Source organism: Nomascus leucogenys, chromosome 4, assembly GCF_006542625.1.
Source record: "Nomascus leucogenys isolate Asia chromosome 4, Asia_NLE_v1, whole genome shotgun sequence".
Taxonomy (NCBI): Eukaryota; Metazoa; Chordata; class Mammalia; order Primates; family Hylobatidae; genus Nomascus; species Nomascus leucogenys.
Genome location: NC_044384.1, coordinates 93,412,697 through 93,426,459, shown reverse-complemented (window position 1 = coordinate 93,426,459; position 13,763 = coordinate 93,412,697). Strand labels below are relative to the sequence as shown.

The 13,763-nt window shown below is 46.0% G+C and overlaps 1 protein-coding gene across 2 annotated transcripts in view; it reads left to right on the top strand.

The window, feature by feature from the left end:
- The window catches only part of ABHD6 (abhydrolase domain containing 6), a 55,691-nt gene extending 41,944 nt beyond the window's left edge, over positions 1-13,747 (top strand). The window contains exons 8-10 of one of the 2 annotated variants that reach the window (XM_003257231.4): positions 6,274-6,328; positions 6,542-6,642; positions 12,600-13,747. In XM_003257231.4, the coding sequence (XP_003257279.1) occupies positions 6,274-6,328; positions 6,542-6,642; positions 12,600-12,776 (333 nt within the window). In that variant the 3' untranslated portion in view covers positions 12,777-13,747. Of the gene's footprint in view, positions 1-6,273; positions 6,329-6,541; positions 6,643-12,596 lie in introns of both variants that reach the window. The other variant, XM_030811544.1, reaches the window with a different exon arrangement.
- Positions 13,748-13,763: the final 16 nt, after the last annotated feature.

Below are 13,763 nucleotides of genomic sequence, written 5' to 3'. Positions count from 1 at the left end.
CATCTTTTTTTCTGCCTTCATTTCAATATTTACCTAGTAGTCATTCAGGAGCAGGTTGTTCAGTTTCCATGTAGTTGTGCAATTTTCAGTGAGTTTCTTAATCCTGAGCTCTAATTTGATTGCACTGTAGTCTGAGAGACAGTTTGTTGTGATTTCTGTTCTTTTACATTTGCTGAGGAGTGCTTTACTTCCAATTATGTGGTCAATTTTAGAATAAGTGCGATGTGGTGCTAAGAAGAATGTATATTCTGTTGATTGGGGTGGAGAGTTCTGTAGATGTCTATTAGGTCTGCTTGGTGCAGAGCTGAGTTCAAGCCCTGGATATCCTTGTTAACCTTCTGTCTCATTGATCTGTCTAATATTGACAGTGGGGTGTTAAAGTCTCCCATTATTATTGTGTGGGAGTCTAAGTGTCTTTGTAGGTCTCTAAGAATTTGCTTTATGAATCTGGGTGCTCCTGTATTGGGTGCATATATATTTAGGATAGTTAGCTCTTCTTGTTGAATTGATCCCTTTACCATTATGTAATGGCCTTCTTTGTCTCTTTTGATCTTTGTTGGTTTAAAGTCTGTTTTATCAGAGACTAGGATTGCAACCCATGCTTTTTCTTGCTTTCCGTTTGCTTGGTAGATCTTCCTCCATCCCTTTATTTTGAGCCTATGTGTGTCTCTGCATGTGAGATAGGTCTCCTGAATACAGCACACTGACAGGTCTTGTCCAATTTGCCAGTCTGTGTCTTTATCCAATTTGCCAGTCTGTGTCTTTTAATTGGGGCATTTAGCCCATTTGCATTTAAGGTTAATATTGTTATGTGTGAATCTGATCCTGTCATTATGATGTTAGCTGGTTATTTTGCCTGTTAATTGATGCAGTTTCTTCATAGTGTTGATGATCTTTACAATTTGGCATGTTTTTGCAGTGGCTCGTACCGGTTGTTCCTTTCCATGTTTAGTGCTTCCTTCAGGAGCTCTTGTAAGGCAGCCTGGTGGTGACAGAATCTCTCAGCATTTGCTTGTCTGTAAAGGATTTTATTTCTCCCTCACTTATGAAGCTTAGTTTGGCTGGATATGAAATTCTGGATTGAAAATTCTTTTCTTTAAGAATGTTGAATATTGGCCCCCACTCTCTTCTGGCTTGTAGGGTTTCTGCCAAGAGATTTGCTGTTAGTCTGATGGGCTTCCTTTTGTGGGTAACCCGACCTTTCTCTCTGGCTGCCCTTAACATTTTTTCCTTCAGTTCAACCTTGGTGAATCTGACGATTATGTGTCTTGGGGTTGCTATTCTCCAGGAGTATCTTTATGGTGTTCTCTGTATTTCCTGAATGTGAATGTTGACCTGCCTTGCTAGGTTGGGGAAGTTCTCCTGGATAATATCCTGAAGAGTGTTTTCCAACTTGGTTCCATTCTTCCCATCACTTCCAGGTATACCAATCAGATGTAGATTTGGTCTTTTCACATAGTCCCATATTTCTTGGAGGCTTTGTTTGTTTCTTTTTACTCTTTTTTCTCTAACCTTGTCTTCTCAGTTTATTTTATTAATTTGATCTTCAGTCACAGATACCCTTTCTTTCACTTCATGAAATGAGCTGTTGAAGCTTGTACATACATCACGAAATTCTCGTGCCGTGGTTTTCAGCTCCATCAGGTCATTTAAGATTTTCTCTACACTGTTTATTCTAGTTAGCCATTTGTCTAACCTTTTTTCAAGGTTTTTAGCTTCCTTGTAATGGGTTCAAACATGCTCCTTTAGCATGGAGAAGTTTGTTATTACTGACCTTCTGAAGCCTACTTCTGTCAACTCATCAAAGTCATTCTCCATCTAGCTTTGTTCCATTGCTGGCGAGGAGCTGCAATCCTTTGGAGGAGAAGAGGCACTGTGGTTTTTAGAATTTTCAGCTTTTCTGCTCTGGTTTCTCCCCATCTTTGTGGTTGTATCTACCTTTGTTCTTTTATGTTAGTGACCTACAGATGGGATTTTGTTGTAGATGTCCTTTTTGTTAATGTTGATGCTATTCTTTTCTGTTTGTTAGTTTTCCTTCTAACAGTCAGGTCCCTCAGCTGCAGGTCTGTTGGAGTTTGCTGGAGGTCCACTCCAGACCCTGTTTGCCTGGGTATCACCAGCAGAGGCTGCAGAACAGCAAATATTGCAGAAGAGCAAATATTGCTGCCTGATCCTTCCTCCGGAAGCTTCATCTCAGAGGGGCACCCGGCTGTATGAGGTGTCAGTCAGCCCCTACTGGGAGGTGTCTCCCAGTTAGGCTACACGGGTGTCAGGGACCCACTTGAGGAGGCAGTCTGTCTATCTCAGAGCTCAAATGCCGTGCTCGGAGGACAACTGCTCTCTTCAGAGCTGTCAGACAGGGACATTTAAGTCTGCAGAAATTGTCTGCTGCCTTTTGTTCAGCTAAGCTCTGCCCACACAGGTAAAGTCTAGAGGCAGCTGGCCTTGCTGAGCTGTGGTGGGCTTCGCCCAGTTCAAGCTTCCAGGCCGCTTTGTTTACCTACTTAAGCCTCAGCAATGGCAGATGCCCCTCCCCCAGCCAGGCTGCCACCTTGCAGTTCAATCTCAAACTGCTGCGCTAGCAGTGAGCAAGGCTCCATGGGCCTGGGACCCACCGAGCCAGGCACGGGAGAGAATCTCCTTGTCTGCCAGTTGCTAAGACCTTGGGAAAAGTGCAGTATTTGGGTGGGAGTGTCCCATTTTTCCAGGTACAGTCTGTCATGGCTTCCCTTGGCTAGGAAAGGGAAATCCCCTGACCCCTTGCACTTCCCAGGTGAGGTGATGCCTACCCTGCTTCAGCTCACCCTCTGTGGGCTGCACCCACTGTCTAACCATTCCCAGTGAGATGAACCAGATACATTAGTTGGAAATGCAGGAATCACCCATCTTCTGCGTCAATCACGCTGGATGCTGCAGACCGGAGCTGTTCCTATTCAGCCGTCTTGGAACCTATCTTCCTTATACTCTTAAAAATTATTGAGGAACCCAAAGAGTTTTTATTTATAGGGGTTATATTTATTATTAATGTTTACCATATTAGAAATTAAAACTCAGGCTGGGTGCGGTGGTTCATGCCTGTAATCCCAGCACTTTGGGAGGCCAAGATGGGAGGATTGCTTGAGACTAGGAGTTCAAGACCAGCCTGGTCAACGTAGCAAGACCCCATCTCTATTTAAATACATATAAAAGAAAATAAATGAAAACTCAGAAGATTCCAAAATGCAATGAATGTACAAGCACTCATTCCAGTAGCCAAGAGCAAGGACATCATCCCACATTATATAGGCTCTTAAAAGCAGTGTACTTTTGAGAGAATGTAAGTGAAGAGGCAAGTAACATTGAGTATTAGGAAAGTAGTTTGACCTCCTGGACTCCCAAGAACCACTTTGAAAAATGCTGGACTATATCCTGTAGGACCTTATAGGTTATGGAAAGGAGCCAGGGGTTTTTCTAAGTATAATAGGACCCACTGAGGGAAAGGAGGAACCCATTTGGGAACTATTGTGCCTTGGAGATGATGGTGGTGTAGACTAGGATGGTAGCAATGGAGATGAGATTTGAGAAAGAATGGACAGGATGTACAGGCAAATTGGAAATGGGGGCTGAGGAAAGGGGAGGAGTCACAGGTGACTTCCAGCACTTGAGGTCCTGGATGGATAAAGGTAGTATTTTCCTGGCTGGGCATGGTGGCTTGCACCTGTATTCCCAGCACTTTGGGAAGCCAAGGCGGGTGGACTGTGTAAGTGCGGAGTTCGAGACCAGCCTGGGCAATGTGGTGAAACCCCATCTCTACAATATAATTGTTGTTTTAAATTAGCCAAGTGTGGTGGCACGTGCCTATAGTTCCAGCTACTTGGGAGGCTGAGGTGAGAGGATCACCTGAGCCCAGGAGGCAGAGGCTGCAGTGAGTCAAGATCATGCCACTGCACTCCATCCTGGGCAACAGAGTGAGACCCTGTCTCAAAACAAAAACAAAAACAAAGAGGTAGTATATTCTGAAGAGGACAAGGGCAGGTTTGGGGAATATGCCAAGGGCACCATTTTTCATGTGTTAAGTTCAGGTTGCCTATGAGGCCTCCAATGCAGAGGTCAAGGTGTAGCTGAGAGAAGTCTGGCCTGAAGCTGTACCACTGGAGCCATCAGCAGACGCTAATATTGAAGGTTATGGGCCTGAATGAGGTCATCTTGGGAAATGGTGTGAAGAACCAAGAGAGGAGAGTCCAAGGCTGAGGCTTTGTAACCCCAAATTATCTCCCTCTGTTGTAGGAGCTGGAGCCTGCCTGGGGGTGAGCAGGTCCTCCTAAGACTTGAGAGAATGGGTCCCATTCAGAAGTTGTGAACATGGCTCAGTTAATAGATATGGCCCGTCCCTCAGGAAACACCCAGAATCTGATGCTGTGGCATGTTCCACCCCTGAAATCCCTTTTTAGCCATGAAGTAGCATTCATTTCTCCCAGCACTGATCTCTTCCCAGAATAGGGTGGCCAAATGTTGTTTTAGAAAACTCTATGTTTTGGGTTGTCAGGGATATGAAAACACCGAGAGAAAAATAAATGGCAGCTCCAAAAGTCTTTCCTTCCTAGGAGAGAAAGAGCACCTGCACACTCAGCCCACCATGTCATATTGTGTTGTGATTGCACATCTGTGTCTTCCACTAGGGACTTTGTCTTAATTGGCTGTTCTATCCCCAGACTTTAGCACAGTGCTTGCATGAAGTAGGTCCTAGGTATAGATTGGATGGATTGATGGATGAGAGGATGCCTGTATAATGCAGGGATGGAAAATGGATGGGTGGGTAGATGCAGGATAGATTTTTGCATGAATTGATTGATGTGCAAGTGCACAGATGATTTAGGTCTGCAGGATGGATAGATGGCTGAATGGTTGGATGGATGGATGGGAGGATATCTGGTTAATGCAGAGATGGAGGTTGGATGGGTTGATGAATGCAAGATAGATAGGTAGACAAATGCATATGTGGTTCAGGATGGATGGATACAAGATGAATAGATATGTGGGTACAGGGTGGATAGCTGAACAAAGAAAATGTCTGATGCTGAGTACAATGTTGTTATTCAACAAATTGTCATTGTCCTCATGTCCAGGCTGAATGAGTTAGAGTCTAGTGATGCTCCAGAGGGTTGGTTTAGTCCATAGCAGCCATGGCTGGGTCTTCCCCACTTTCAGTCAGTGCACAGGACTCCTGAGAGAGTGCATTTAAAGGGTTCAGACCTGTTTGCAGGTAGAGGAGAGGAGTAGAGGAGTACAGCCACTAATGTGAACCCTGTACTCTACCTTAGGAGTCCTGAGGCAGGAGGAAGAGAAGGACTGTGTTCCTTCCAGCCACCACTACCTCTTTGGGTCAGTAGCCCAGGTCCAGGAGATGTGGCCTGTCCACATTGGCTGCAGCCCTCACCAGCCCTCAGCAGGGAAGGCAAAGACAGTGTCAAATGATAAACAAAGGGCTGTTGAACCCTCCCAGTGGGACTCTGGAACCTTCCCCAGAATCTTCTCAATAGTTTATTTCTTTGTTGTTTAATAGACCTATCATCCCCCAGTGGCTTAATTTTTTTTAATGGAACTTGTTCTGCATTTGGATATTACTGGCGAATTACTTGATATTATGGTCATCCTCATTATGTCTTTTTTTTTTTTTGAATTGGAGTCTCACTGTCACCCAGGCTGGAGTGCAGTGGCGCAATCTCAGCTCACTGCAACCTCCGCCTCCTGGGTTCAAGTGATTCTCCTGCCTCAGCCTCCCAAGTAGATGGGATTACAGGCCTGCACCACCACATCCGGCTAGTTTTTGTCTTTTTAGTAGAGATGGGGGTTTCACCATTTGGCCAGGCTGGTCTTGAACTCCTGGCCTCAAGTGATCTGCCCGCCTTGGCCTCCTGAAGTGCTGGGATTACAGGCATGAGCCACCATGCCTGGCCCATCCTGATTATGTCTTAAGTGAAGCAGAGAATCTCTCAAGCTAAAGTTGCTGTCAGGCCATCTCAGGTGTCTTTAACATGCTGTAGGGCACCTCTGGCTTCACGATATTACCCAAGTTCCTTTATAATAATAATAATAATAATAAAAAGCTTCTTGGAAGCCTAACTCCCCATTAGACTGTATGCTGCATCATGGGAATTCAGAGGACCAGGCTCTAAAGACCTTGACAGTGCAATAAATTGCTGGACCTCATACCCATTCATTGTCCCAGAGCTGTGAGAGGCCTGAGGAAATGAATCTTCTCTTGCTCCCTAACTTTGGGTTATTTATCCTTAGATCCTGCAAGGCCTTGTCGATGTCCGCATACCTCATAACAACTTCTACCGAAAGCGTAAGTAGCCCTACTTTCAGCTTGGAGCTTGTTACAAGTGAAGCTCTGTGGATGGATGGCTTTTATTTCTTAAATCTCTGACACTTTGAATGTCTCCTTGGGCCCCTGAAGAGAGGAAGTGGTGGCCTGGACCTGGTGACTATCCCTTGATTCTGCGGTGGTGCCACAGGCACAGTCCAGCACATGCTCACTTTGTTTTCCTTTTCTGACAAGTGTTTTTGGAAATCGTCAGTGAGAAGTCCAGATACTCTCTCCATCAGAACATGGACAAGATCAAGGCTCCAACGCAGATCATCTGGGGGAAACAAGACCAGGTATGTAACACATCCCCACAGCCGTCTGTGCTGGTCACCAGGGCCTCTGAGGAAAAACGTCCTTGAGGAAGAACAAGTGGTTATTTATGGAGTGAGCTGAACGCTGCTGTCAGGAAGAGGGGAAAGGCACCTTTGTTGGGTGCCGGTGTTGACAGTGGGCAGAGTTCTGGGAGTTGAGAGAAACAACATTTGGTCTGGTAAAAGGAAAGGCAATTTTAAATCATTTTCAAAAATTGTTTTTATCAAAGCCATGTAGTCACATGGTATAAAAAAATCTTCAAAGAACACCAAAAGTTTTATAATGAAAACTTTTCTTTTTCACATCCCAAATTCCAGTCTCCATTACCATGAGGCAACTCTTATCTTACTATCTTGAATATATTTCTTTTTTTTTTTTCTTTTTTTTTTTTTTTTTTTGAGACGGAGTCTTGGTCTGTCACCCAGGCTGGAGTGCAGTGGCCCAATCTTGGCTCACTGAAACCTCTGCCTCCCAGGTTCAAGCAATTCTCCTGCCTCAGCCTCCCGAGTAGCTGGGATTACAGGTGCCCTCCACCATGCTCACCTAATTTTTGCTTTTTGTTTTTTGGTTTTTTTGTTTTTTTTTTTTTTTAGATGGAGTATCACTCTGTCACCCAGGCTGGAGTGCAGTGGCACAATCTTGGCTCACTGCAAGCTCCGCCTCCTGGGTTCACGCCATTCGCCTGCCTCAGCCTCTCAAGTAGCTGGGACTACAGGCACCCGCCACCATGCCCTGCTAATTTTTTGTATTTTTAGTAGAGACGAGGTTTCACCATGTTAGCCAGGATGGTCTTGATCTCCTGACCTCGTGATCTGCCGGCCTCAGCCTCCCAAAGTGTTGGGATTACAGGCGTGAGCCACCACACCTGGCAATTTTTGTATTTTTTTTTTAGTAGAGATGGGGTTTCACCATGTTGACCAGGCTGGTCTTGAGCTCCTGACTTCAAGCAGTCCACCTTCCTTAGCCTCCCAAAGTGCTGGGATTACAGGCATGAGCCACCACATCTGGCCTAAATTTTTTAAGCCAGAAGTTAGCAAATGTTTTCTGTAAAGGGCCAGATGGTAAACATTTTCAGCCGTGTGCTTCAGTCTGTGTCACACCTGGACACAGTTGAGTAACTGTGACCTTATAGTGTAAAAACAGCCATAGGCAATATGTAAACAAATGGCATGGCTGTATTCCAGTGAACCTTTATTTATAAAAACAGGCAGCGAGCCATTGTTTGCCTACTCCTATTCTAAGGACACATATAGTGTATATATATGCATACCTATACAGATCTAAGCTTTCAAACATGCTAGATACACTGGCATCTAAGATGCATGTTTGAAAGCTTAGATATATATAGGTGTCCATATAAAATATATAAGATCATATATGTGTATGTACATATATATATGTGTATATATATATAGATATATATTTATAAAAGAAGTACGTATCTTGGAAATCATTTCATATCAGCCCAAACAGATCTATTCCTTCTATTGTTAAAAAATATCTTATCTTGAAATAATTTCAAACTTATAGAAAATTTGAAAGAAGGCCAGGCATGGTGACTTACGCCTATAATGCCAGCACTTTGGGAGGCTAAGGCTGGAGGATTGCTTGAGCCCAGGAGTTCAAGACCAACCTGGGCAACAGAGTGAGATCCGATCTCTATAAAAAATAAATTTTTTAAAAAGTAGCCAAGTATGGTGGTATGCACCTGTAGTCCCAGGTACTCTGGAGGGTGAGGCAGGAGGATCACTTGAGTCCAGGACATGGAAGTGGCAGTGAGCCGTGACTGCTTCACTGCATACCAGCCTGGGCCACAGGGCAGGATCCTATCTCAAAAAAATAAAAATAAAAAAGAATACAGAGTATACCTGCATACCCTTTACCTAAATGCATCAATTTTTAACTGGCAGGAGGTCACACTGTGGCCACAAAGACCCACAAGTGCATGAATGGCCCAGGCAGGAGAGAGTGCGGAGGAGCAGCCAGGCTGTGCTCATGGCATGTACGCAGAATAAGAGGCAATGGTATCTTAGATGAGCCAGGCATGGTGAGGATTCACAGCATGGTTTTGTGGACGTGGAGAGAAGGGGATCTCATGTGCTCTCTTCTGCAGCGCCAAGGGACTGAAAGAAGCTTTGTTTGTGCCCTGGGCTATGCCAGCAAAGAGTCATTTGATCAGGAATCAGAGCCAGAGCAGCGAAGGCCTTCCGTTGTTCTAAAAACCCCAAAGGTGATTTGGGGCTCTCAGGAGTCAACAGGAGAGGCTGTAACCCATCTTCCTTTGGAGACAGCGCAGAAGCAAGGGCACTGGCCTTGGATTCTGAAAGTCTATGTTCCAGCCCTACTTTTGTCCTTGGTCAGCCCATGACCTTGAGCAAGTAACTCAACCCCTCTAAATTAAGGGTTTCTGAAACTTCTAGTAATGGGGTTATTTTGAGGCTCAAATGAAATAATATGCATGAAAGTGATCTTCCAGTTGCAAAAAAAGTAAATGATTAGGTTAGCTGGTATTAGATTAGATTGCTCATGTCCTTTGCCTCTGTTGGTGGCTTCAATGCATGGTCCAGAATTTTTTCCCAGACTCAGAAGTCTATTTCATTCCAGAAAAAGAGCCTGACATTCTATGGGCTTGCTATAAATACGATCAGATCCTTCATGTGTTTTGTGGACTGTCCCCGGGACAGAGACCAAATAGCAGAGGCTTCAGGGAGTCTTTTATTTCACAGCCTTTTGCCTCCCAAGCTCGCTGGCTCTTTTCCTGCTCTGTCATCAACATTTGGTGTCACAGCACCCGCCCCTACCAGGCCAAATTCAGCCTCCTCCTTCTTTGGACCCCTGTAGGCTGCCTGCTATACTGCACAGCTGCAGGGGGAGCCATGTGCATTGTCATTTTTGTGAATGATGGATTTGGGCAGTATACAACCTGTACACCCAAACATGGCAGCCCTTCCTCAGAGGGTTTCTGCATGCTTCATTTCAAGCATCACTCCTCTATGTTCAGTCCACCAAAATAGGAGGGCCATCTAGAGACAGACAGGCTATTATTCTTTATGTCCCTTCTCCCTGCCAGCACCGTGCCTGGTATGCAGGAGACCCAGAGTACACAGTGAGCGAGCAAACAAGTGAGAAATTGAGTGAACAAACCAACTAGTGAAGGGATAAACCCACTAACGGACTGACTACACATTTAAGCCTGTTAACAGGCATTTATTGAGCACCTAGTATGTGCCTAACACTGTATTAGGCCCTGAGGATACAGTAGGGACCAAGACAGCCAGGATCCCTGCCCTCCAGCAGCTTACCATCTACCTACCCCTATAGTGGATAACAGGCCCGAGACAAGGGTGAGATGAGAGAGATGTGTCATGCAGGTGCAGAGTCAGAGCCTATCTGTATTTATGATTTTGATATTTTGTTCATCATGTGTCTTTTTCTATTAATGTTTTTTTAACATACTGCACTAAAATATTTTCTCTTAATTTATGAGTTTTTTGGCACTCAAATTTTGTGCCTTAGGCGAATGCCTCACTTGCCTCATCATAGTTTTAGCCCTGGTGTGAAGCGATGCAGGAAGAGGTTTTGACTTTTGTTTTTTTTTGGGGTGGGGGGTGTTGTTTGTCTGTTTGTTCTGAGACTGGTTCTTGCTGTGTCACCCAGGCTAGAATGCAGTGGCGCAATCATAGCTCACTGCAGCCTCAACCTCCTGAGCTCAAGCAATGCTCCCACTTCAGCCTCCCAGGCAGCTGGGACTACAGGTATGCACCATCACACCCGGGTAATTTTTTATTTTTTATAGAGATGAGGTCTTACTATGTTGCCCAGGCTGGTCTCGAACTCCTGGGTTCAAGAGATCTTCCCACCTCGGCCTCCCAGAGTGCTGGTATTATAGGTGTGAGCCACCACACCCAGCCCAGGAAAAGTTTTTGACCATTTATATGAATATTCTATCTAGGAAATAACTGAAATGGTTCCCACAGATGTGCATATCTCATCAGGGGGCCTTTCAGTAGTTGCACATACCTCTGGGTGGCCATGGAGAATGATGGATTTGTAACGCCAACCAGCAAACAGTGCCAAAGCCAGCAGCTCATATGGGTATTTTTGCCTGTGAGTTGTGGTTTCTGATCTCTCTGCGGGATAGACACTCAGTTTTGGCTGGGCATGATGGTGCATACCTGTCATCCCAGCTACCTGGGGGGCGCTGAGGTGGGAGGATCACTTGAGCACGGGAGGTCAAGGCTACAGTGAGCCATGATCGTGCCACTGCACTCCAGCCTGTGCAACAGAGCAAGACCCTGTCTCAAAAAAACAAAAAAAGACACTCAGTTCGGAGTTTCTACTTTTTGTGCTTTTTTCACCTATTGACTGCATCTGAGTTTCTTCTGGGTGTTTCCACAGTAGCTGGGTGTTATTCCTGCTCAGAGGGTTGCCGTGGCAGCCTTAGCTGTGAGTGAGTGACAAGGCAGAGGTTTCCATTTCCTTGGCTGGAATTAGCTGTTAAGCTCCCCATTAGCTGTTCCTTTTCCTGGTCCATTGATGCCCTGCAGGATTCTTTTCATTGACTGAGGCATCCTTTTACCTTAACTCCCCAGTGGGCAGAAAATCTTGGTTTTAATAATTTGAGTTGGTGAGAATAGAGCAAAGACACAGAAGGTGCTTGAGTTTGTTGGGGCTTTTGCTTTTGCCGTTAAGGATGGGGAGGAGGAGCCCTCTTGTCTGGGATGAATTGAAGGTAAAGGCAGCTAAGAGAAGGGGAGTGAATGAGGACACTTCTGAGGGAGGATGTTGGGGAAAAAGATGGAGGTGGATCAGCATAGTAGCTGGGAACCCAGAGGAAAAGGAGAGGAAATGAGTTGTTTGAAAAGGGTCAGCCCTGGAAAAGTTCTGGCTTTCATGTTGGAAAAGCATTCCCCATATCTGCAGAGGTTAGAGCCAGGAAACACACAGCTCCGGGGATCCCCAGACGACCTTCAAAGAGACCTCCAGCTGAGTGCGGTGGCTCAGGCCTGTAATCCTAGCACTTTGGGAGGCTGAGGCAGGTGGATCACCTGAGGTCAGGAGTTCGAGACCAGCCTGGCCAGTGTGGCGAAACCTCATCTCTACTAGAAATACAAAAATTAGCCGGGCATGGTGGCCGGCACCTATAATCCCAGCTACTGGGGAGGCTGAGGCAGAAGATGACTTGAACCTGGGAGGCGGAGGTTGCAGTGAGCTGAGATCATGCCACTTCATTCCAGCCTGGGCGAAAGAGTGAAACTCCGTTTCAAAAAATAAAGAGATACCCCCAGCTTGTGATAATTAGCCTTCCCCTCTTGCATCCTTCCTACAGCTTGGGCTGCCCTAACCAGCCACAGGGCCAGCCTGATCAAGTCACTCACCTTAACACAGCCTGTGGTTCCCCATGGTCCGTGTGGCTGTAGGAGCAGCGCCCTCCTCTCTGCCCCTTCTCCCCAGCATGCCATCCCCACTGTCCATGTGCTTGGTGTCTCAGCTGCCGTGCTCCCTGGTGGCCTCTGCACTCGCCATGATCTCCCACCCTGTGCCATTCCCACATCCATGAATGCTCCTCCCCTGTCCCCTTTCTGCTTTCCCGGGACTCAGGAACGAGGGCTTCCCTCAACCCTGCTCATCCCCTGTGCTCTCCGGCTTCCCCACCATACCATAACCTCCTCAAGGGCAAGGAACGTTTGTTTTCTACCTCAGTATTGCTGACATCAGCCCAACTCCTGGCACAGAGTTGCAGAATAAAACAGTAGGCATCATGGTTACTTCCATTCAGGCAGCCACAAGCCCCAACACCAAAGGGACTTGGTCCTAAAATTCACATCCTCTTGCCCCACTGACCACCACCAGGCCTTGGTGGAAGTTCTGTCCACGGAGTGCACATGTGGGTGTCTGAATCTTTGTGTATCATCCAGCTCCCTTTCTTGCCCAGCAGGTGCTAGATGTGTCTGGGGCAGACATGTTGGCCAAGTCAATTGCCAACTGCCAGGTGGAGCTTCTGGAAAACTGTGGGCACTCGGTAGTGATGGAGAGACCCAGGAAGACAGCCAAGCTCATAATCGACTTTTTAGCTTCTGTGCACAACACAGACAACAACAAGAAGCTGGACTGAGGCCCCGACTGCAGCCTGCATTCTGCACACAGCATCTGCTCCCATCCCCCAAGTCTGACGCGGCCACCACTCTCAGGGATCCTGCCCCAAATGCGGTCGGAGCGCCAGTGACCCTGAGGAAGCCAGTCCCTTATCCCTGGTATCCACGGTTCCCCAGAGCTTTGGGGACCACGTGAAAACCTCCAAGATATTTTTCACAAAATAGAAACTCATATGGAACAAAATAAGAAACCCCAGTCATGAAATCGACCATGAAGTCTTCAAGTTCATGTCACTGACAAGCTTGTGCAAAGCAGCCACCTTGGACCATAATTAAATCAAGGACATAGTCTTTGAGACATTCCTGATAGTTGGAGACTCAAGATATTTTTGTTGCTTCAGGTGTATTCCCTTGCATGGGCAGTGGCTTTTATAGGAGCATTAGTCCTCATTCGCCAAACCCTGTTGTTTAGGTCTAATTTAAGTTTTACATAGAGACCCATGTATGACTGCAGCCCATTGGCTGCAAGACCAGGGAGGAAAGTGGCAAGCCGTAGAAAATGTTTACACGCATGGAGGGGCATTTCTCCAGCCCTCAGAGCGGCCGGAGCGGCAGGGTACATGGGTGGGAGGTTCATTCAGCACCCACCGGTCAGGTATGTTCTGAGTGAACCCACAGCAGTTGCAGAATGAGCACCTGGCAGGGTGGGTTTCCTAGGAATAATTTATTATTTTTAAAAATAGGCCTAATAAAGCAATAATGTTCTAGACATCTGTCTAAGTAATCAGACTCAGGTTCCACACACAAGCAACAACTCGTGGGCCTCTTTTCTATTTCAGTGTGCTACTAAGAACCCTTGGATGTAACATACTAGTTTGTTAATGAATTCTGTGAATTCTGTGAAGAGTAATGTGATTGAAAATAAGTCTAAACAGCTGTAAAAGTGACCACAATGACACGAAATAAATTTAATAAGTCTAGATCAGCAACATGCAGGTGGTTTCTAT